Below are 25261 nucleotides of genomic sequence, written 5' to 3'. Positions count from 1 at the left end.
TGCATCGTTGCTTCCCAAGCACTGCCTAAAGAACAGATACTGCAGTATACTGAGATATGTAGTCATCATTGCAGATACTTCCTATATCAGAAACAAAGAGAATCGATCTTCTTCATGCTTGCAATCCAGTAAGGATCCCCACCCCCAGCCCCCTGCCATGGATCAAACTGCAAGTCATCTTGCATGAAAAAAAACCCACAAAATTAAATGCAGTTTCCTGTTAAATATTTAATTTGACCATTATCTATTTATAATATTATTACTTATTCCACTGGATGAAGCATATATATTGGCACTGGTGTTGAACGATAGCTTTTAATTAATTTTAAAAGTATTTTAGGTTTTGAAAAAATTCACTTTAAAGAATATATAAAGACAAATCTGTATTTTATGGTGTTAAAATATATTTAAAATTATGTTAAACAAGTATAGGAAACCAAGTATCTTTTGCAATTATATTCAATATAACATTTTGAAAAATAGGCTCCTGTTATTTATCAAGCAAGTGTGGCCAAGTCTTAACCACACATCAGAAATGATAGCACTTCCTGTTCTTCACTGTAGTTTGGTATTAATTAAATCAATCCTTCAACATAAAGCACAGACTTCTACTAATATCTTTGGTTCAAGAGCCATATTGCCCTATAAAAATTTGGTTAATAAAACCTACGCTGCAATTACACAGAGCATGACTCTACGCCACAGCTAGCAGGTCATGACTGCACATTAAAATTTAAGAGTCCACTATAAAACCGTGCAATATTAAAATGTTACTGCAAGAAGCATTATGCTCTGAAACAATTATCAAACAGTCCATTAAATTTTTCAAAGTATGTTAACCAAACCTTTCAATATTAATTGCAGATTCCATATAAAGGTTCTGGAAAAGGCTCTGTGAAGGGCCTACATTAGCCAAAGGTGCTGTTAGAAAAGGTAAATATTAATCTCCACGGGTAAGTTAGAAGCTTTCATATACTATGATCAGCAGTTCCCCACCTTGATAACTACACAAAATCCTTCTTTTCTATTATATTCTGTCGCGACGGAGGGAAGACACAGTCACTCAATATGAGTGATCAGCAGACTTCGTTTATTGTCCCTTACAGTCACCTTTTATGCCTTGTTATAATTAGCTCATACATATTACAAAAGTTAAGCTCATTATTGGTTAGTTGCCTAAATACCAAGCCCGCCCCTAGTTTCTCTTCTGTAGTTATCTGTTCCCACCTGCAACATTCTTTTCCCACCAAAATCTTCCTGTTATTGTGTAACAAGAACAGCCAAAGACAGTGTATTTTTGGGTTACTTCAGATAAGTTGAGAGCGATGTGCATTTTTGTCCAGCCAGCTGGACTACGTCTATGAGACCTTTTTCAGCTAGCCAGTTATCCACCATATTCTACCACTATCAGCTACTGGGTATGACTTTGGTATTTGGACCCCAACTTTCTACAGATTTCATGCATCATGAATGATCTGTTAGGGTAGTAACAAAACTAGAATACCTGGTTACAATTTAGGTTTAGTTTAATGTATCACAGATCTGAACCACTAAGGGGGATGTAGGGGTAGAGAAGTAATCATTGGTGTTCACCAGTTATATTACAATATCATTACAGAAATTATCCCTTACTATCACCATCTCAATTCAAAACATTTAATCTTGCTCAATAAGGAGTCTTTATCTGTATCTAACAGTACAATACATAATTGCATTCTTCTAACTCAAACTTTGCGTTTTGAAAGTAATCACTTGATTACAGTGCATGTTTGTTCTTACACTACAGCAGTTCCCACAAAGTGTCACAAGAGACTGAGGACTCATCACGCAATCCACTAAGCCCACATACTAAAACATTGAATAACTTCACATAATTGTAGGGACTTAACTGAAAAGCAGACTTTAGTAGCTCAGTTTTAGTTAGGCTCACCACGTAGTTAAATAAGGCATACATACATTTTCCCTTTTCTGACGCTTTCAAGTGCCTCCTGGCAGTAACCCCTGGACTCCATTGACTCCCTACATCAACTACAGCACAAGTCCAAAACATTGGATAATATTCAAATGGTCTAAGAGACCTTTGGTCAAAAAGTGAAGACAAAAATTCCAAGTTCTGACATCTCACAAACCTATTAGTGGTAGTCATACTGTATCGAAAAGGAAAGATACAATTTGAAAAACAGGAAATCAGTTTTACTTTAAAATAATTTCATACCACAATAGACACATGTGATTGCTTACGAAAATCTCAGGTAAGGCTGCTGCCCACTTTATCACTCCTGGTTTAAGGTGCGTGGTAACTCTGTGGCACTCTCTTCATAGAGTTGAAGAGTTAAAGCTGACAATCCCTCCTTCATGAAGATACACTCATTGTCCTGGTCTTTATTACTATTCGGTTTTAAACAGAATCTTTGTGTTGGTGAACTGACAAGCAATTTAGAGGCTTCCTAAGAGCCTCCATGCCTGCACTGTTGTATGAAAAAGGCAAGACAAATACAAACAGCACGTTGGATGAAAGGAGCTAGTCAGGAAATAACAGAGGAGAAAAAACCCAAATCCAGCCAAGGTTGTCTGGCTTACTCATATGATCAGTAAGGTAGTAACAACCCCTGCAGCCTCTGCTGATGGGAACTAGGACACAAGCGGAGCAAGTCACATTTCCAAATCCCAGAGAACAGGAAAACAGCCACATCAGAACACAACAGCTATGGGGAATAAAGGCTTGAGAAGCTACTGGCGAGAAGGAAGAATCGCTGGGAAAACCAGATGAGTAAGAAAGTTTTTTGTGACATTAAAGAGAAAACCCTTAAAAATTCACCATAAGATTGTAAGATGAAGAACAGCTGGAAAGCCAATGGCAGGGATCCAACTTAAGAAATGGAAATGATGAGTAACAGAGAGGACAAACAAAGCAGAGGGAACAGTACCAAATGGAGATCCAAGCCTTTGAGCTCTGAAAGGAGCAAGTTCAGAATGAATCCCGATTTTGAAGTAGTCTTTAAGATACCAGAGAGGTAAGATTAGGACTAAGACCACTCATGAGGAGATAAAGGAAAACACAAATGATCCTTATCGAAGATCAAGTAGAATATGTTCCCCAGAGAGAGGTTACGCAGCCTCCAACCCTGGAGTTTTTGAATCCCTGACTGGATAAAGCCCTGAACAGCCTGGCTTGATCTCATAGCTGACTCTGTTTTGAGCAGGAGGTTGAACCAGATAATCCCTCCACTCTCTTCCAACCTGAATTATCCCAAGATTCCATGAACCCAAAACATTTCCAACAAGCTAAAGATCAAATCACTTGCAATTTCTGTAGAGATACTGCACATTCCAACCCAGACATAACAAAAATGGATCTAAAGCACGTTTTATATAATAGCAGGTATATATCCCCCAAGTTATTTATAATTAAAAACTTCTCTGCTGACCCAGAATTGAGTAGGAAATAATATTAAGCTTCAAAATGCCAAAAACGTGGTTCTCTTGAGTTTTTTCAGTAAGAAAAAAAGAAGTCTGGATTTACATCTCTCTGTAGAGACATTCAGAGCTTTGCCTGGCATTCCTGTTTGTTTGGTTTGGGTTTTTTTTTTCTGCTTGACTGTATCAACTGTACACATAATAAGCTTTAGCAATTATAACTAACTCCTGCTATCAGTTCATTCACAACTAAATATAAGAAAAACTCAGAGACTTTTAACTTGGATGAGACATATGATAAGCATCAGAGATTTTTTTCAACTTTGTACCTTCTTAGTTCATTATTCTTTTGTTGAGACAGTTTCTGAGTGGAGACTGTACGCTACATATGCTGCCTAGGTTTTCCTTTGTTTGGACACAAATCAAAATAGAAAAAGATGCTTGTATGATACATTTTCATCTTCCCAAGGATTAGATTAACGCTGCATAGTTAGCCTTACTCTATTAAATACAATGAATTTAAGGAAAGATGTTAAAATGCAAATTGTATATACTGACAAAGGCCAAGTTTACACATCCATTTCCTTGAAAACTCTATTGGGAAGAAACAAACTCAAAGGAATTTATAAAAAGTGACAGAAAACATTTTATTTTTTTTTTAAACAATAAAAAAGTCTTTTTCTTTTATGCAGGAAAACCATGATGACTTGGTTAGTTAGAGAAGAGACAAAGCACATGGTGCATGACATATTAAAGCTGGGGAAGAGGGCAGCCCATACCTTATGCCTAAACTCTGTTGTTTGCTGGTGCCGCCACCCTTCCAAAGGCAGGAGTGGCAAAGACTTCACAGTGAGGGGGAGAGCCAAAAGGTCTCATTCTGAATTTGACTTTCTGTTACAACTTGCGCTTAAAAATGTAACAGCTTGGGTTGAAGTCTCTGGTGCTAATCAGAGTTCTGAGGCAGTTCATTTTTGCCGAGAGTCTCCACCAGGATAAGTCACAGCGCATATGCCTCATTCCCTGTATCTAATAAAAGTTATAAGTAGTACAGTAATTCTGACAGTAAATTAAGCAATTTCTACCATTTATTTTTTGTTGGGTACAGAGGATTAACTTTTGCAATTGATAAACACTTCCAATTAATAGTATTGTATTTTTTAAGTACTAGTTCTTTCAGTTACCTCTAAAAAATGTCATCATCTAGAGTTTTCAGGTATTTGCAGCCTTGTTAGGTTATTAGCAGGGGTAGTAATTAAAAGCTGTAGTACATCCAAATTCTAATTTTATGACCAAAAGTTCAGTTTCAGGTTTTTCTGCTTTAAACTCCCTCAAGTGTTGTTAGGCTGGCAGCATTCTGCCAGCAATTCAGACCTGACTTCTTTTAAGCTCAGATGGCTTAATTAAAAAAAATTAAAAAAAAATTAAATAACCTGAAGGCCCTATGAACTATCCCATCACCTTATGGCAGACATCCTTGAGAGAAGATTTGAGTTCCTCCACACAATAAAACCTTCTGCTTCCTAAAAATATTTTGCCAATCTTTCTATACACTGCTGGCTATCCGTTACTTAAAAAAAGCTGTAGAAACAAAATCACCCAATAAGATCACAATCATTTAAAAAGAACGAGCATCAGGACTGGAAAATACAGAAAGTCATTACACCTATATTATTTGCAAGAAAGAGTTGCAAAGTCCAAAAAAAAGTGAAAAGCCTCAAAAGAAATGCAGCAGCAATTAATAATAGCCCACAGGCAGTTTCAATCATAGTTACTAAAATACTTCAATTTTCAAAATTACACACAACATCAGGAAAAAAGTCTGTTACTTGTTCAGACCAACAGGTGGAAACTACCGCTGTTACATCTCTTACAGTGGTTGTACTTAAGCTTCTCTTTATCGTCCATGCCTGGACGTTTTCCTTAAAGTTTTATTAATTTTCTAAACCTTCTAGAAATTGTTTTTAAGCATTCTTAATTTTCTTTTTATACATATAATGCTAGTTGAAATAAGACAGACACCTAAGTTTCAACATAGTTAGTAAGCAAAATTCTAGCATAATCTACAGTTTAAAATGGATTTAGAAGTACTTGAATTCCTTGATTGGATTTGACTGATTAAGGATATAGTGTCCTTGAGCATTACTGTGACACCAGTGAAAGCAAATTAGAATGAACATCATTATTCTCCTGTTAAAATGTGTATAAATCTAGCTACTGCACTGCAGTACTAGGTAATACTGACAACAGAAGAACTAATCAACAATTCTGAAGGGAAAGACCTAGCATAGAAATAAGTACGACACAAGGATACTTATTGATATCTGAATACAATGACCAGCATGTTTGTCCTAATACTGCTTTGTAATTTAAAGAATTTATGTTTTAAATAGCAATTTCTTCTTTCTGTCTAAATATCAACCTGGTGCCATGCAAATAATTATGATTTCTCAATTTGTGCATGATTATTTAATTGCTGGAGCAAACTGAAAACAGCAGGAGCTTTGTCTCAAGTTCATTAATTTTACAGAATAGTAAATGAAAGGCCTTATTCCATGATTGCTTTTGCATATACTGCTATCAAGACTATAGGTAGAATGATCTACATTTAGTAATGAAACACATTTATTGAGCGGAATTTTCCTCTATAATTTCCTAATCACTCTGTAACATTCCTTCGTAAGCACCTTCAACATTCCAAATAATTTCTTTTCATGCCAAACTAAATTAATACAAGACAGTTTGCAGCAAAAAATAAATTCATTGTTAATAGTTCCTTGCTAATATACTCAGTGTACGTACACTTCCACTTTGTTGGTTTCTTTTAAAATATAAAGGGCTGATGGTCTGAGGATGATTTGTGGGTAAGCTAACAGGAAAAAAAAAAAGCAAGTTAAGAACTAGATTAAAGATCTCCACTTTGGCTGATATTTTTCCAAGGACTGGGACTGCTTTGGAAACGCCCCTTCACACTTAAAACTCATTTTCATTTGAAGGGTATAATTCCCAAGAGATTCCATGGCACTCACATCCAGTCTGTAAGCTCACTTCAGAATTTGATCCCAGCAAGGAACCAGTGCTAATAAGCAGCCTAAAGAGGAAGTCCTCATTGCTTCGTATTCCTAAAACCCAGCAGAGCGCTAAGCAGAAACTACTCTTTCAAGCAGTGGAAATCAGCTGATTATCTCAGTAAATGAAAGACAGGCATTAATAAAATGAAACAAGGGGATTTTTCATGAAACAATGAATTATTATTTTTACTCCAGTTTTATTTATATTCTTGTAAATGTATGTGAATTCTTAATGCAATTTATTCTTGCAGAAACAAAGATGAATGTATTTTTATATTTACACACTGTGGACAAAAACTTAGTGGCTGAACTTGAAACCCCAGATTATGGCATTTAAAGTAAAAAATTTTTATAAACTACCAATATCTACCCTGAGAAATAAGGCTAAAATACAGAGAAAAAACCCCAACTACCAGAAGATCGTATGTTCTGTAGGATCAGTCAAACTTTCAAGGCATTTATTTCAACCTCCAAATCTACTGTTCTACATATGTCAGATAGTCTGAAGTATCATTTTTTAGAATAAAATCTCTAAAAACAGCTGTGAATGAAAGCAGTAATTATTGGAGCACACATGTGAAGCTATCTCCTGCTTTTGAACCATCATTATTCTAGACGTGCAGTGTGTGGATCAAGGATTGATAAGACTCACAGCTTTGAAGGAAATATCCATATGTCTGTTTTGAGTGTTATTTGATAATTATTAGAGCTACTTGACAGTAAAAAAATATTCTCCTAATGAGCTGGCACACTTTCCTTAACTTGCTCACAGACACATGTTGGAAATCACTCAGAGGCCTGATTCTACCCTATATAGCCACACATGGATTCTCCAAGAACAGTGACGTTTCTTGTCAAATGAAGGTGAAATGGATTCTAGTTCTCCAGATACTCCTCTTTTACATCCAACACTACTGTCTGTAAATTTCTGGATAAACCTGATACCAGAGTACAAGAAAGACGTGAAAATATTGGAGCAAGTCCAGCAAAGGGCTACAAAGATGACTACGGGATCAGATCATCTGAAACACAAGAAGAGGCTGAGAGTGCTGGGATTGCTCACCCTGGGAAAGACAAGGCTCAAGAGGGACCTTATCAATGTGCATAAATACCTGATGGGGAGAAAAGACAACAGAGTAAGACTCTTCAGAGTTGCATCCAGTGGAAATACAGGAGGCAAGATGCACAAATTGAAATACAGGAAATTCCATTTAAGTATGTGGCAGTGTTAGGTTTACAGCCGGACTTGATCTTAAGGTTTCTTCCAACATAAATGAATCTGTGATTCTATGATTCTATAAGTAAAAACATTTGTTATTGTAAGGATGATCGAACGCTGCAACTGAAGTTGTGGAGCCCGTCCTTGGAGATATTCAAAACCCAGTGAGCATGCCTCTGAGCAGTTTGCTCTAGCTGACCTTGCTTTGAGCAATGGGGTTGGACTCAACAATCTTCAGAGGTCCTGACCAGCCTCAGCTATTGTTTCTGTGATTGTGCAAGATAAGACATTGCAGATGGCTAAACCAAGCAACTGCGTAGGAGAGGAGGAGATGGATTTACGCAAGCTTTAACTAGTAATACCTGTGATAGACTATCTTCTTTCTCCAAACCTCTGGTAATTTATGCCTTTCTGCCTTCTCCTCATTCCCCCACTCATTAATATATTTTACAAATAATGTCACAGGTCATGTTTGTCAACTGAAACTCTCCATATTGTCACCCAATACCTGTATTGCTTTCTGTCTGCTCTGTTTAGATTATAAACACTGATAAAAGGCAAGTTCAAAACTCTCTGAATATTAGATCACTTTAAAGTTGGGCAATCACAATTACTAACTGTATTTTGGGAATATAAAGGTGAAAATAAGGAACTTTCTGTTTGAGTGAGAAGTTGATATTTGAGAAAAAAGAGGCATTAATGAAGATTTCTTTTTTATATTAGAGAGATGAGGCTGGAAAGAACTTAAACATAAATGCTTTGGTGTTTTTTGTATTTTAGAATAGAAACATAGTTTTTAAAAAAGTCATTTTCCTTACTAATTAGACACACAGTTTTTTAAATGCAAAAATTTTATAAACAAGAACAGCTTTTGCAGATTTTTCCCAGTTTGGTGGCACTCAGTTAAAACTCCTCCTACACATAGACTGAGTGCCATGTATCACACCGACTTGAGATTTTAACATTTACTTCTAAAAATGCATCAAAGAAGATATAAACAATTCATATAGTATTTATTTTTCCATCAGGGCCTATAAAACACACATTTTTACCTTCAATATAATAGGATCAGCTCATTAGGCTCATATTCTGTAAACAGCTTGGAAATGTATACCAAACAAGTCAGTGAAAATTCATACCCAGAAGCAGATGGTGAGAATAGCAAAGCTAAGCAAAGAGAGGCTTAATTGCAAATTCTATCCAACTAAGCAAAACGGTGGTATTCTACATTCACAGGCATTTTCTTCAGAGAGGAACCCAAGGCATCAACATGCAGGTTGAGGCAGGGGAGGGCATTTCTGTGTCATTCATCAAGCCAATGACTACTTGGAGAATTGCCACCAATTAAACAGTATTCGTGTACAGTTGGCACCAACTTCATAGCATTGCATGCTACGTAAAATTTTATGGCTTGTTGTCTCGCCAAAAGCAACACATCTAATGTTTTTTCTGTTAAATTAAAAATCAACAAGAGATTTAAAGCTGGCCTTCTACAAGCAGACAAGTAATTCAATTTACTCTAGTACAGTTCTCATTTAGAATGAGCCAAATTAATAGTTCCAAGACAAGATATGTGAGAAATAAAGTCACATTATTATAAAATTTTAATTTTTCCCTTACTTCTCTCTACCTCATCATATTAAAAATGGGGAGAAGAACAAAAATCCTGCTGTCACCAAAAAAGGAACACTGATGAAAGAAAATGGCATCTCAACCCTGAAAACAATGGTACAGTTAATAAAATAACCTTTATTTGAGTCTTTTCCTGAGTGTGTGAGCATTATTTCACACTGCAGCAAGATCTTTTTTAACTGATGATTTCACTGATGTAATTCACTATTTAATATGACTAGATTAGATGTCTGTAGAAAGTGAGAAGGGCTCTAAGAAACCAGTATTTTGCTACTTTTGTCAATATTTCAACATAAGAAAAAAATAAATATTTTTCAATAATCAGGTGTCAGAGAAATGTCAAAGACATACAAGGTACAGTTTTCAGAGAAGGATTCCTCATTTTCAAATTCAGTATTAAAACGTAAAATTCTCCTGTGGAAGAAGTCACATCGGCTTCCAGCTTTCATAACAGGATGATGCACTAAAGTTTACTTTTTACATCTTCAAAGCCATATAAAAGTAAATTTCCTGTTAAATTTCTTACAGGATCCCATTTTATCTTCTACTACAGGCCAACAGGGGTTTCAGGGAAAAGATTGCTTTGAAGAGTTTCAATATTATCACGCAGCATGAGAGACAATACCTGTTTCCTGAGGGCCTCCAGTAAAAGAGCCATCGTTTAAGCAGTAGCAGAGAAAAAACCCACAGAGAGACAGAAACGTCACATTGAGAACCGTTGCTCATTACCTTCTAGGTGCTCCATCCTCATGCGGTTGAATAATCACCACTTTTACTGTCACTGACGTACGTAAAAGGTCAATCATTTGTTCATGAGTCAAAGTTGCCACGGCCACTTTACAGATCTCAACCAGGCGGCTCCCTTGCCGTAGGCCTGCCTTCCATGCAAAACCAAAGGGCTCCACATCTGCCACTATCCCTTCAAAGTTCACGTGGAATCCAAGCTGGCCCAACCCATTCCTCCGAAGGGTCATTTCTGTGGTTTCACATCCTCTGGTCACTATCTAAAGAAGTATCAGATTGTTATGCTGGAGTGAGTCAGGATGCTCCTTCAGACACACACACAAATCTGTTTTCAAACACTATAAAGCCATATATGGCTTGACATTAAATATTTTTAATATACTAATACTGAATTATTTTAACATTTGCGGTTGAATGACGATTTCTGCATAAAACAAACCAAACATTTCACAATGCTAAAAATCTTACATCCCCGGAGCAAGCAGCTGACCCGTGTCAAGTTCCTTCCCCCTTGCCCAACATTAACACAGTATCATTTATCTCTTCCCGAAAACCTAACAACTGCTTTAGTTTCAAAACACAAAGCAAGCAAAATGCTGTCCTGTCAGTTCCTTCATTCTTGTTGGCTGACTGACCACAGGTGTGCAGGCATTTTTTTCTTCAGTATTAGACAGTACTGAACTTGAGATACAACATGAGCTAAATCGAGTGAAATGCCTCAGTTCTAGAAGCTTTTCTTCCTCAAGAACATAGCAATGAAGATAATGTTGATTCATTTTGCCTTGTATCATATTCCTAACTACCACTATATCCAGATGTGGACGTCATCAAAATGGGGTAAGAGTTTTCATGTCACTGGGAAATTTAGAAACAAAAAAATTACTTTCTTCATATTCAATGAACAGTAGTTCTGTCGTTATATAGAGTAGCCAAAATCCTTCAAATTCAGACTTTGCTAAGCAGGCTCATTTCTCTATACTGTGTAAAACAAGTCCTCAACAGTTTCGCCCAGTAAAAAATTACGACACAACAGTAGGTATGCTGGGAATACTGCACAGGACACAGCAGACCAAACTGCAGTCCACATTGCAAGGTAAGTTTGAGTTACCCTAACATTCCTTTCTGTCAGTGTCACAAAACCAATATGTATTTTATCTCCATTAGTATAATTAGTACAAAAACGGAAGCACTGTGAAACATTATCAAAAATCTTTGTTCATAATGCATAACATTCAAAGATCTCACAGTGCTTTATAACACTCCAGCAAAGCACATATCTGCCCTGTAAAGATGCATATGTTACGATACAGATCAAGGGATCTTCCCAAGGTCATGCACCATGAAGAGCAGTTCCACAGTGCACCTTGTTCCTCAAAGGTGTTCACGCTGTTTATGGTTGCTTTTAGTGTGCATCAGGAAGATGCACTCATTACTCAACTTTAGGCATCTATTTGAAAGTGCTTTAGTTAGGAGGCAGGTGTCCTGTACAGTCAGTTGTATAGGACAGGTTTCTGCAAAGGCTGTTCTATAGCTTGAGCTTAATTCAGGAGGCTACCCTGGAAGAGACATTCTTCCCCTCCACTGCCAGCCTAAGCCAGAATCTGGACAGCCTAGCTCACTAGTTTATCATCTGCTTCCCATGGAAGCATGGCCCAGCCTAATTCAGGGCGGCATGGTAAGGGAGTGGGACTGTGCAGCTTGGGGAGATGTTGGCGCTGCGACTGCGTAAAACTGTCACAACACCGCTCCTTTCACTGCCTGAGTCAGAGGCACTTGACTAAGTGCAGTTTCATGGGAGGTTTAAATTGATGTAAGACTCTATGACTACTACGCTGTCCCCTGTACCGCGTTAGCACTTGTGCAGCCATATCAGGAACATGATGCAGCCGAAAAACAGGGTGCTTTTAAAAATAATGTTCCAAAGGGGTGGCAGACAGGGAATGGGTGGCACTGTCTCCTTCACTGGCAGCTATTATAAAAGTACATTTCCACCATCGACAAAGGAATTTAACAGGTAGCAAATATTAAGCTTTAAGTTCTTCAATAGTTTGCTTTTATGCTTCCAAGCCTGTTTTTCGTCTTTTGTCCAAACTGTTACAGAGTCAGGGATGAGAGGCCTAACTTCTATTCCCTTCCCAATCCAAAGGATGAGTGGAAAATCTTTAGTGTTTGTGTAACTTAGGCCTGCAACTTGGTCAGTGACTGGAAGTCATGGGTTTCTGTACCTTAGTAAGTTCTAAAGCACTATTACCTTTATAGAATATTTCTATATGGATATCTGTCACTCAGCAGAAAAAATCAGAATCTGCACACATGAGAACAAAGTGCCACAAAACCATGAGTTATCATAAATTTGCAGACCTGAGGGAGCTGGTCCGCTTATAGCTTTTAACTTGTGATAAACTCAAGGTAATTAAATACAGTTAGCTCTCATTCATTAAAGGCTAATCTTCCATGAGCTGTGAACACTGGAGAAAGACCTTGCAAGGATCTGATATTCTGAGAATCATTGCCTAACAACTTTGGGCTACTTAAATTGTAGCACTTGACTTCATAAACCCTCCAGTTCTTTCTGAAGATGTACGTTTTGAAGTTTAAATGTGAAAGTCATTCCTGAGATGTCTAAAAGGGACTCGGGAGGTTTTGTTTACAAAATCATGTTCTGTGTCTTCCTATGAAAATAAGCAGCTATTTTTTTTGCCGTATTCAGCCCTGAGTTTATGGAATCTTTTAGAAGATTTCCATTTTTAACAGAATTTTCTGTTGTGTTTATAACCATGCATATAGTATTAGAGCTATATGGCATGCTCAAAGAACTAAGCTTTAACTCTTTTTTTTCCCAGCTCTGAGGTACATTTTCAATCATGACTAATTTTCAACAAGAATTTCGTAATTTATGAACTAGATAAGTGAAAAATGAAATTTTCATCCTTCATTAGTTTCCCTACACTTCTCTCACAAGTTTCTAAGATACAGACAATATTTAGTCATGCAGTGAAAAGAGCAACACACAATTATAGTCAGAAGCCCAGTTGAGGGACAGAATTTTATCGCTAAGAAACTATGCCATACTCTGCGGGGACAGACACCTCTTTGTCATTATGTCACATCACAGAATACTGCAGATGAATGCACCAGTTGAAGTATATAGATTTTCCCAACTCAGAGCACTCAAAATCTCTTCTTCAAGTTAGTTAAATATTCAAAGGTTATAAGAGAAGGAAGATAAACACTCCTGCCAAAGATTCATCTGTTCCAATGGAAGGGATCCCAGGAGATCAAGTCCTCCACAAGTATATCACCTAAAAGGTGACACTAAATTTTACATAGCAATGTCACATAAAACATAGTGCTGCTCCACTTCAAAATAGGTCATTCTGCTTACTTGGTTGCCATCTCACTGAACATGTGAATGTTCATGTGCATGAACTAAGAACTCTCTTCTCTGAATGCACTTAATACAGATAAAATTAAAAGACAGAGATCTTCCAAGTCCCAGGAAGAAGGAAAAGTTTTTTTAGTATACACACTTCTATGGAAATTTTGTCTACTCAGATTCTTGTCTAAAGATCCCTTCAGGGTTTTCATTTAATCTTGTATCACTCTGCCATTCTCTGTTATCCTAAAGCTCAGAACCACTGCTTTTTCTGCCTTCAAACACAGCCTGCCAAGTTAATCTATAGTTTGCTTTTGCTGCTCTTTCTACTTTATATCACTAGATATTCTCCCCCACAAATACAGATCTGACTCTAGGTTGACAAATCCTAGCTCTTTTTATAGTCCCAAACTGATTCTTTTGGTTCAAAGCAAAATCACAGTCTCAGCTGTTTACATCTTTGATTAATCTGGATATTGCGATACGTTTTCTATTCATCTGCATGATTTAAACCCAGGCAATAAAATGTAGTTATTTCTTTGACAGTCTCATTTAGTAACTGCAACATTTTACTCACTGGTTTTAATGCTTTTACTAGTGACTGAAAAGGGTTAACCATCTGGTCACTGAAGCTTGATATTATTTCACCCTTTGAGCTTTCATCTTTAGCATCTGCTGGCACCTGTGGTTGTCGACCCTGGCTGTGTTCTGAGTCACTTAAAAGGTTTTTGAATTAAGCACATTAAGTGTAGAATCTGAGTTTTAAATACTTCTTAGTCCTTGTAATGGTCACCTCTAAGCGTCTATATCAAAATGTATATAAGTACTTTAGAAAGCATTCACCATCATAAAAGAACTAGGGAATATCATAAATACTCAGCTTTCAAAAGAGAGAGAAAAGCAGCAAAAAGGGAGAAAAATATGAGGTAAGAAACAGAGATGAAAAAAGTTTTAAAACAAGTAATGACAGCTAATTCTTTTAAGCAATGTGAAAGTTGGATAGATGGCAGTGAAAGAGAGAAGGCAGCCAGAGTTCATTGCAATACATACTTGAAGTTAATGTTTGGGTTAACTCGGCAGTAACTCATGCTAAATTTTTGAGGCCTAAAGCCAATTTGTCATTATTCAACCCCAAATTTGACCATAAAAACAGAGGAAGTATTCAAGTAAATACACATAATCATTTCATTATATGTTCTTAATTACTGAATTTTAAAGATCTATCCTCAGCAACTAGGCTATTTCCATGTTTTGTAAAACTGAGTAAGTGAAAAACAGCAAAAGAAATTGTTGTCACTGATGACAGAATTTTTCCCTAGAACTCTGAATCTTCTTTTCCATCTGTTTTTTCAATTCATATTGTCATTTAGCAATACTTAAGAGGACTGAACTACATGTAAACTATTTTTCTAAAAGAAAATATCTAAGGAAAGTGAAACTGAAAACATCAATGAAAAGGATGATGTAACAGTGGCAAGAAGACATTCATCTGTTGAAAGAGTAATTGTACTTTCAAAGAAAAAGGTGATTATTTAGAGCATGAAATTGAGCAATGTTAAAAGTGACTGCAGAACTGCAGAGGCCCTAAAACATCAGCTGCAATCTGACTGTTCCAGTGTGAAAATGGTAAGCATAATGATTTCTTTTCAGTACTGGGCTTTCTAATATAAACAAAATTGAGACCATCTAGATAACTTAAATTAAGATCAAAGGGTGAAGTGTAACCACATGAAGTAGATGCATCAGCACGTTTACCTTGGAGTTCCTGTCAGTTCATTTGTACTGACTGAAATAGTTACAGGACAGTTGTGCTAACAGGGTCATCAGGCATCTGAAAAACTTTATCCAGTCAACTGTAAAAACTGGCATTAATTGGTAATAGTTTTCTTTACTTCATGCAGTTGCTCAGTACAAAGGAACAAATCAACAGAATCACTGACACAAATTCTTCTGCTAATACTCACATGGGTTATTATTAAAAGTCGAAGTGAGTATATTTTTAAATTAAGGTGTATTTCTATGAACAAAGCTGTGATTTAAGAAGAGTCTATAGCAAGAGAAGACAAAAGCTTAGCTTTTCAATTCTGATTTTGACACTGAAACCATCCATGGTCTTGGGCACGTCTATCAGATTATTGGTACCAGATTCCTCATCCTTGAAAATGGGTTGACAACACTCCTCTCATATGCTGTTGTGAGGATTATTGTTTGTAATGCTCTCTGAGGACTGAAAACACTCCCAAAATATAAACGTAGGACATTTTTTATTGTATCTCAAAGGAGATGTAAGTAACTCTTCATAAAAATTTTGGGATTTCAGTTTAGAAACTGTACTTACTTCAAGTCTTTGAACAATTTCTCTGATGTCTTCAGTACAATTATCTGCTGCCGACAGAAGAATACATTCTCCTCTTTCATAAAATATTTTGATGCTCATTAATCCAGATGTCCATCCAATAACATCTCTGCAGGAGCAGTTAAAAACAACATTTTTTGATTCCTTTTCAATCAACATGATAAACTCATTGGAGATTCCAAGAAGACATTCAATGTCAGCAGACTGGCCAAAATCTCGTGCAATCACATTCCACATAATTGCTCCAACACTGAATAGATGTGCATCTTTCCTTGGTTTCACTTTTTCCTTTTTTTTTGCCCCTAAAGTAATAAAGCTAAACTTTGCTGAAGTATCCACTGTAGCTGTGGTAACAAAATTTTCTGCCAGATCTTTCAAGTATTCTTGACGTGTCCTTGTGGCCATGGCTCGAAATTTTTCTGATTTATGTGCCGCATTTTCAGCATTAATAACTTTGGCTAAGAGGAAGTCCCTAAAGACTGCAGACTTGGGGAAGGTAACTCCTTTAGGAATAGGTGGACCAAATGCAGGTACATCTTTTGATCGTGAAACACCAACACTGGAAACAGAAAGAAAAAAAATACAGTGGTTAATTCCTAAAAAAAAAAAGATCAGATGATAAGCAGAACTGTGATCTGTGCAGTCTATTTACACAGTTTGGTTTAGCTTTGACATGTCAATTTTCAGACATTTTAAATATACCAAAGAAAATCGATGGGCTTGCCTGTTTTTAAATGGCTTTTTTCTTTTAAATGTATAAAAGACATTATGGATGTATCTTACTAACAAAAAAATATCAAGGATGACTTCTTAGGGTGTGACTGTCTCCTTTCTTTAATGGAATACATATAAAAATGCTTTGTGAGACATAAATGAGAGAAGTATTTTTTAAATTCTTCTTTTGGTGTAAGTCTGACTACTGTTTTCAGCTGTCACTCAGTTTTGTGATCTTAAAACTAAGAAATACAGAAACAGATTTTAATCCTCAATTTGCTACAATGAAGTGTGAAGACAAAGAAAAAGTATTGGTGTCAAATGTGTCTATAATGGGAACAGCCTGCACCTGTTTAAGTTTCCTACTCTACGTTCACCAAATTTCAAAATACCTGCAATTCTTGATATAGACAGTTCACAGAAAAATAGGAGTATTTTGTCATTAATAAAATTATACTCACAATTGATATCTACATAAAGTATTTCAACTGAAAAAGGATTTTAAAATACTGTGCAAACTACATACAACTACTGTTAGCATGACTGAAATGCAGTCACATTTTGAACGATAAACAGATATAATTTAGTAATAAGAAAAATGTAACTTACGAAATGTCATGTATTATTAAACACAAAAGAGCTACTGATAAAACGATCAAGTTTTTACTAAAAGATAGCTTAAGTTCTAAAAGACAGTAATATGACTTGGCCTCATGATGTACTTTAATTTCATCCTAAATAATGAATAAATAACATTTTTACCTGCTAAACCTAGACCATTATGCTTCAAGTCCTTATCAATATTGGCACAATTCCCAATCAGTTCAGAACTATACTTTAACCCCAGTTACCTTGCTAGAATTCATGATACAGTAACTTACATGTGAGAGTTAAGATCATCTGAAATTTGAGATGTTTTAATACTCCCCAAATGTCCTTTATGCATGTGCTTAGGGGCCATGACTCATCCCAGTGTCATATTGTCATACACAGGGATTATACAGGTTAATAGCCTTCTAAAATACTTAATTTTAAATCACTTTCTTTGAAAAAGGAAATGTGAAATACAAATTCTAAATGAATTTCTATGATTATGCCTGCAAATCTTATTTTCACTAACCTGTTATATCCCCATTTTATGCCGATAAATCAGCAACACAGAATTCTCCATATACCCATTTAAGTTTACAAACCGTTTCCCATAACTCTAGATGTGTGCAAGGGAGACCTTGGGATTTCAAACACACAAAACCGCAGAAATCTTAAACCTGTATACGTAATAACTCCAGGAAATACAAAACCATTAGAAAAGGCAGTTCCATTGCAGTCTTAATAGCAAACTTACATAGTTAAGGCTCTACTCACCTATAGCACACATTTTCAGTGCAAGGATTATGCACTTTGACTATGACAAATACATGTTGAAAGTGGGAACGAATGTTTTTTGGAGTAAAAGGAAGTGCTCCTGGCTCTTGGAAGACAATGGTAACTATGTCATTTCCTATATGCCTTTTCCTTAGCAGCTAGACAAGAAATATGCATTGAAAAATTAGTTATTAAAAAAATCACAATTTCTTCATTTTAGAAAAAAAAAAAATCCCAAACCAAAACAAATTAAGCTTAAATTTTTAGAAATAACTTTTAATTAATCATATCCTGGTTAGCTACAGATAAAGGATATCAGACTGAACTACAAAAAGATAGGGAAAGGAAAATGGGCTAAGTTCACAAAAATTCTGGTGAGTTCTATTGCACCCCCACACTAGCTCTGCCTAGTTTCTACTGATTTCTTTTTTATTCTATGAGAAATACATGTCTCTTACTTCAGTGTATCACTTCAGTAATAAAAAAATAAAGTTACATCACTTGACATTTCTCACTACTCAGTTCCCTCTTCACAATGTAGTATTTGCTTCTATATGAAAAATACAATATCACTTTCCTTTCTCAATAAACCCTCCTTTTCCATGTTGTATTTTTATTAAACATATTTCTTAAAGTTATGATCTTTATTTTTTTAAAAATAGATTATCATGAATACTTATCAGGAATTTTAACAACTGCATACTTGAGGAACAAAGCTGAGACTCATGGAGAAACAGTAGCTATTAGAAACTCATTAAATAAAATCTTATTCTTCTAATTGGTAGCTTTTATCATCAAAATATAATTAAGGAGTAATTTAAAGTACTAAATCATTGTTACAGGCTAAAACTTAATAAAAACTATAAAACGTGTCCAGCAATAAGAGATGACTTCTCTCTCTACCCCTCTAAAAACCCCAACAAAATAACATAATAAAATGTTCATTTTCCTCATGGAAGTATATTGCACCCCTCAATTTTTTTAATACTTTTTTCTTAAATACCTTTGCTTATAAAACATCCATGTACATTACTAGATGGAAAAAAGAGCTACATTTTAAATACCCACCCAAAGTCTGCCAAAGACCTTGCATTGCCAACTGATAGCATACAGACACTTAAAGCTTTATCTTAGCTCATGTGTAACTAAAAGGATACAAGAATAAATCTATTGGAAAACTTTTCCAACAGAATAAGTAACAATTTCTCTATCGGTCTGATTTTGAAGAACATAATCTTTCTATTAAAAGAGTTCTTGCTTGTATTTTCCCAGTTCCGCTAACGGTTAGTATTTCAGCTACCAACAAAAAAAGCAGTTACACATGCTAGAGCCTAAGACCCCTACATACGCTTCATTGTATCTCTCAAAAATAACATGAAGAATGGCATGCTAAAGGTAGTAAGAAGGGCCAAAGCCACAATTTTAAAGCACTCAGTATATCCATATTATTTTAAACATAACCCAAATCCCAAATTCAGATTAAAGAAATAAGACTTCTGATGAAACTTTAAAACAGATATAAGAACAGAAAATAATATTTGGTATGATTCATGTGGGTCAATGAATTTTTCAGGTCTTTAAGCCTAAAATAAGAATAACCGGCTCTTCGAGCAATTTAATTATACATACTCTTGCATACAAATTAGAGTAGAAGTAGACTGTGTGGAACTGATCACAGAACCAAGTGTGTCAGGTATACTTTAATTTGCTGAGCTAGTGAACCATACAATTAGATCATAGTAGTGAACCACAAGTTCATATTTAGAGGTTATTATCATCTCACAGGTTGGAATTTACACCACAGTTAAATTTGTAAGAAACCTTCCAATTATGAGGTACAAGGTGATTCATTTCAGCTTTTGTTATATAACTTAACTGCCCAATTATTCTTGCTATAGTGGTTCATGCCTTTGCCTAAACATTTCCCCAGAGCAAAATTACAAAAATTAGAAAGCAACACCCTGTTTAAAGTTGTATGTATTTCTCAAGACAATCACTGTTTTCAAGAATATTTTCTGCCTTTGTAGAACTCTTTGTGAGGTTCTGCTTGCCATCATAGTTTGCTTAAGAAAGAACAGCAGTCAATTCATAAAAGGTAAGTTTTAGAAATGTTTGAAATGTTACTAGAAAAAATCGTATTTTCAAAATTATGGCAGTTCCCATATTCTGTCCCTAAACTTTTTTTCAAGTGTTTAAACCTCTAAAGAGGCACAAAAATAGGAAACAGGAAGCCATGTCATAATTTTTAAGAACCTTACCAACCTTGCAGAGATCTTAGTGACTTCTTCAACATTTTAAAATAAAATCAGTGTAACACTGTTACAAATAACTGTCATGCATAAGTGGTCAGTGAACTTCAACACAATGCAAAGGCAAAGCACAGTTGTGGCTGTGCACAGAGTATCATAAAGCAAAGAACTTCGGAAAGGGAGAGAAGTAAACTGGGGTGATCTGGAACATGGAAAGAAGTGCTCTGGATAGGATAAAGTAATAGGAAAAGAATAAAGCACTGAGAAGAAGGAGGGAACACATACTTGCCTAGGAAATGTGAGATAAGGATAGCATACTGAAAATGAAAAAGGAATTGAAGGAAACCGGAACTAAGCAAAACGATTTGTAAGAAACCCTTCTCTAGTTTCCATTCCATAACCTAGATTTTCCTCCCAACTTTGACCTACAAGGTGGTGGGGTTTTTTAGGTTCTCAGTTTCCCCTTCCTCTCCCATTTTGAGGTCTGCTCAGGTTTGGAGTTTTGAGGGTTGTTGTATTATTAATCCTTATTTTTAGCTGCCTTTCTAACATACTCTGAAGAGTCTCATACCAATGCAGAGCACAGTAAGAACTCTCAACAGGGTGCACAGATTACAGAGGGTTACTTACAACAGGGAGACATCAAACACACTCTGACATCATTCTAGTTAGCAGTCTAAATTGGCATGGTAGAACTTGAAAATGAACCAAATCAAGTACTATAGGCAGCCAAGAGGACATCAGTGACGTTTTATGTAAGACCACAAAACACGCAAAGGGGAGACTGGTAAGGAAAATATGTTAGAAAGGCAGAATCCATTAAATTAAAATTATTTATACCAAGTAATAGCTACTATATTAATTCTGAAATTAAAATGACTCAATTCTTAATTTTCAGATATGCATCTCTGAAGAAAACTACCGTCTTAAAACTTAGCTTATTTACAGGTTATGTCCATCCATAAAAATCTACCCACTTCTGTGGAATTTTAAATGCCTAGTCAAACTGCGAAATAACAAGGAATTCTTGTTGAAATAGCAGTGAAATATATTCTTCACTCAATTACATAATAAAATGTTAAGAGTCAAACAAGTAAATCTTCAAAATTATTTTAATACATATCTAAAATAAGTGGTTTCAAAGTTTTACTTTAACTTTGTGTTCTTAACCAGTACCAAAACCAGAAACAAACGGCAAAAGATATTTCATCAGATCTGGTTAAACCGAGTTTGGTATAACCACATCTTGTTATCCCAACTATTTTAACAGTAGCTTATATTCAACAAGCTTATTTCATTATTGCATATCTGTTTCATTTTCAGGTTTTCATTAAACCTGGTGAAAACTGATTATTTGAACTGATCTGGATTAATTGGGTCTGACTATGTGTACGCAAGCAGACTGCAAATGTGTGAACGGGAAATTTGCAAGGGAATGATTTGGAAAGGGACATCACAAAGGTAAAGTTTAAAGGGGAAAGGCCTTGAGCTATGATTTGAAGAAATGGCCAGTAAAGGAAAAGGAACTGGCCACACCAGGGCTGGTAGTCTTTTCTGTCCTAGGGAAGGAGCAGCTGACTTGAAAGTTCCCAGCCTATGTTGCAGCCAAAGTGAAAATTACCTTGCTCTTTGGATCTCCTGCTGGCTCTAAAACTAGAGGGATGTCCTGATCAGGGACCAAGCAGGGCGTAGTTATGTCCTGGAAGAAGCAACAAACAATTCTGGTGTGGCCTATTTTTGGCTCACAGGTATTTGGAATATAAGCAACGCTTAGTGCTTGCTCATTGAAGGTTGTAGTCCTAGATGATGAAGAGTGACTCAATACCTTGCCCAGTCATTACCAAACAAGGGACGTCGGGATAGGATGCAATAACCTCATTGCCAGTACATACACAATATGCTAGCAAACAATAACTGTTGAATGGGGGTCTTCATTGCTAACATAACCTACAAGGAAAATTACCATGGTCCCTAAGTTACTTGGGTGTACAGAGTCAGTGAGCCAAACCCTGAAAAGAGACAAACAACATTCATATTCCACAGCACCTGTAAGTCTCTCTGTCTTGAACACAACTGATGCAACTGCATCTGTGGTCTTCAGCATCTAAAATGTCTCAGGGAAAAAGACCTATTCGAATTTCATCCTTGCTTGTGAGAAATAACACTGTTGATACTTTCCACACTTCAGTATGTATTTTGGAACTAAACAGTAATAGAAGAAAATTAAGCAATGATTATAGATCCCTTTTGCACATTAAGGCTGGCTAAATTCTGGTCATTTGGGTGCACTTGTCGTATTTTATTAAGACAGTGTCCATGCTGTGTAAATACTGCTAGATCCTAGCACCTAATAATAAAAAAATAATGTGGTGGATCTTCAGATAGGCGTAGTACTTGAACGTGGAAAACTGCCACATTATTTTGATCCCAAGAAAACCATGAATAACAACACATGGTGTTCCTACTAAATATTGAACCTGATAAAGTGACAATGATGAGAGCTTACTAAAACACTGTGGAAAGGAGTGCTTGTTGCTGGGGAAAACCATGGAGTTAAAATTCGAATATTTTGCTGTACACAAGAATTGGCACCTGACTATAAAGAAAGACAGATAAGGAACTGATAAGAATGGAAGGAAGGCACAGGAACAAGTGAAAGGACAGTAACAAGGGGTGGCTGAGCAACACAGCAGCGAAGCTGACAAACAGCAAACAATTATGAAAAGTAGTGGATCATGGCAAGAGGATATCCTGTTCTTACAAACAAGGGAAAGTCATGAAAGACAACAATAAAAGTACTAAACTCCAAGTAAGGCCTTATTTACTGTCAGTGCCTGTGATTAGCTATGAAAATATTGGGTTTTACCTTCTAAGGCATGCTCATTCAGTGTCTTGTATCTTCTTAACAGTGTACAGTTTTCCCTATTTACATGTGCTTTTAAGTCAAAGATTGTTATGACTGATTACAGACACAACAACCCTAGTGTGTTTATTAAATTAATTCTGTATTGTAGTAAGATGTAAGTGAAAGTTTAGAGAAGTGGAACAATCTCCAATCAGTGATGATGATCTGATACCTTGATTACTAGCTACTGGCACAGCCGAGTGTATGATAAAGCTGATACAGCTGAACATTCTGTCTCTTGACAGCCACACATTTTAAGACATGAGTCATCTAAACATTCATATTATTCATATGGTGAAGAGTTTCTGTCTTTTAATTCCTAATTTGGTTTCTATAAACCATATCTAAATCCTAAGCGTAATGGAGTAAAATTTGCAGTTGTCTTAACTGTTCACTTGAAACAGTTCTTCAGACAGTTCAGAACATTATGCACTATTTATAATACATAAATACATCATATATTTTCTTCCATTTTGATTTTCATACATGCTTTCTCAAGAATTTTAATCACTTTCTTTTATCTTTTTCTTGCTGCCTTGACACATCTCTTTTTCTTCCCACAAGACCTATTGATAGGGTAGACATGAAAGACACAACTCACATATGATTCAACAATCAGTAACCATCTTTTGTACGCTGTTGAAAAAGAAAGTGAGATAGCATCTTTATTTCATTACAACCTTCCAAAATGCCTGAAATCCGTGTATCTTGCATGGCAATGAGAGAATATTCTAAACCTAACTAAATAAACCCAACACTTATTTCTCCAGAGCTAGAAAAATGCATAGTAGTAGCAGCACAGAAAGTCATGAACTATCATCAGTCTGACCTATAAGCAATTCTGCTAGGGTTTTTTAATTGTTCACGTTGATATATTATACTAAATGCGCTTGTACTTTTTAATTCAGTTGCAAAAAATATCTGAGACAGGCAAGACAGAGTAACCTTACAGGTGCACCGCACACTTTGAATGCTGTGCTGTTTTTTAGCCATCCTTAATGCTTTAAAGCTATTCTCAATTATTATATAAGCAAAAGGAATTCTCCAGAAATAAGTGCATTGCAGTTTTCTGTCTTCATAAGCAGACACCTTGAAGGATACAGTTAAGCATTTATTACTAAGCTGACACATTAATAAAAATGTCAAGATCTGTAATATAACAAGGATTAAGTGAAATCGTTCTAAAAATCTTATTACATGCTTATTTTAACCATAAGACTATTTTTAAGCTTCATTCAATTCAATATTTAAAACACAGATCAGATATAAATTCGGTCCAAATTCAAATTAACTCATTCACCACAGGCAACATTACCTTTTCATAATATCATGAAATGGGGGAGATAGGGTAACTTCCTGAATTATATAGTACAAAAATCCTATGAGATTTCTAATACCTTACAATATTTCAAGGAGGAAAAAAAAAAAAAAAAAAAGAGTTGAGTCATGCTTCATATAGAACAATTCAGGTTTATATCAATATTACTTTAAAAAACCCCTCAATGTCAAATATTTATAATGTAAAATTACAATGAAAAGTTCAAAAACATACCTGTTGCCTGTTACTGGGCATGTATGGAAGCATTGTTGATACATGAAACATTAATTCATAATCTTTATAGGTAGTATAGAGGGAATGAGTTCCTGTTGAATCAGCTGAAAATTAATTTAATTGCAAAAGGTCAGAAAAACAGAACATTCATACTGCTGTTTAGGACACCACTCTGCATGCTACAATTTAAATCTATTAATGCAATTTAAAACTTTTTTCAATATAGCACAAACAGTTTGCATCAGCTCAAGCTCTACTCTTTAGTTTCATGTTATGACATAGAAGGGTCCTGCAAGAAATTCCCCAGAGTTTGCTGTCTATGAGGCCAAAATGATCTAATTTTGAATATATTGACATTTCATGAAAAAAAAAAAAAGAACAAACACTTAGCTACTTGAGTATAGTTTTATATAATATATATTTTCATTATTTAAAATGTTAATAAGGACAACTGACTAATCTCATACTTTACCAAAAAATAATCTGACCATACTACTTCAAATCTGACATTAAAACACATACTGCAGATTAGACATTTTTTAAACACAAAATACGTACATGATGCACTGTAGTACAATGTCAAATATTTTATCAGGAATTTTCAGATTCTTAAACAATTATTAAAATAATTTTCATATAAGATATGACTTAATATTTTCTTTTA

At 35.6% G+C, this 25261-nt stretch overlaps 1 protein-coding gene across 7 annotated transcripts in view; it reads right to left on the bottom strand.

Annotated features, from left to right (window-relative positions):
• The window catches only part of SIPA1L2 (signal induced proliferation associated 1 like 2), a 152088-nt gene that overhangs the window by 41515 nt on the left and 85312 nt on the right, over positions 1-25261 (bottom strand). For 4 of the 7 annotated variants that reach the window (XM_037392334.1, XM_037392337.1, XM_037392342.1 and 1 more), the window contains exons 7-11: positions 24598-24701; positions 21762-21839; positions 17892-18049; positions 15795-16371; positions 10066-10340 (exon numbers count right to left, since the gene is read on the bottom strand). In XM_037392334.1, the coding sequence (XP_037248231.1) occupies positions 10066-10340; positions 15795-16371; positions 17892-18049; positions 21762-21839; positions 24598-24701 (1192 nt within the window). The remainder of the gene's footprint in view (positions 1-10065; positions 10341-15794; positions 16372-17891; positions 18050-21761; positions 21840-24597; positions 24702-25261) is intronic. The other 3 variants (XM_037392338.1, XM_037392339.1, XM_037392340.1) reach the window with 1 other exon arrangement.

This window comes from Falco rusticolus, chromosome 6 (genome assembly GCF_015220075.1).
Source record: "Falco rusticolus isolate bFalRus1 chromosome 6, bFalRus1.pri, whole genome shotgun sequence".
Lineage (NCBI taxonomy): Eukaryota > Metazoa > Chordata > Aves > Falconiformes > Falconidae > Falco > Falco rusticolus.
The sequence above is the reverse complement of the archived record's forward strand: the minus strand, read 5'-3'. Positions and strand labels throughout refer to the sequence as shown.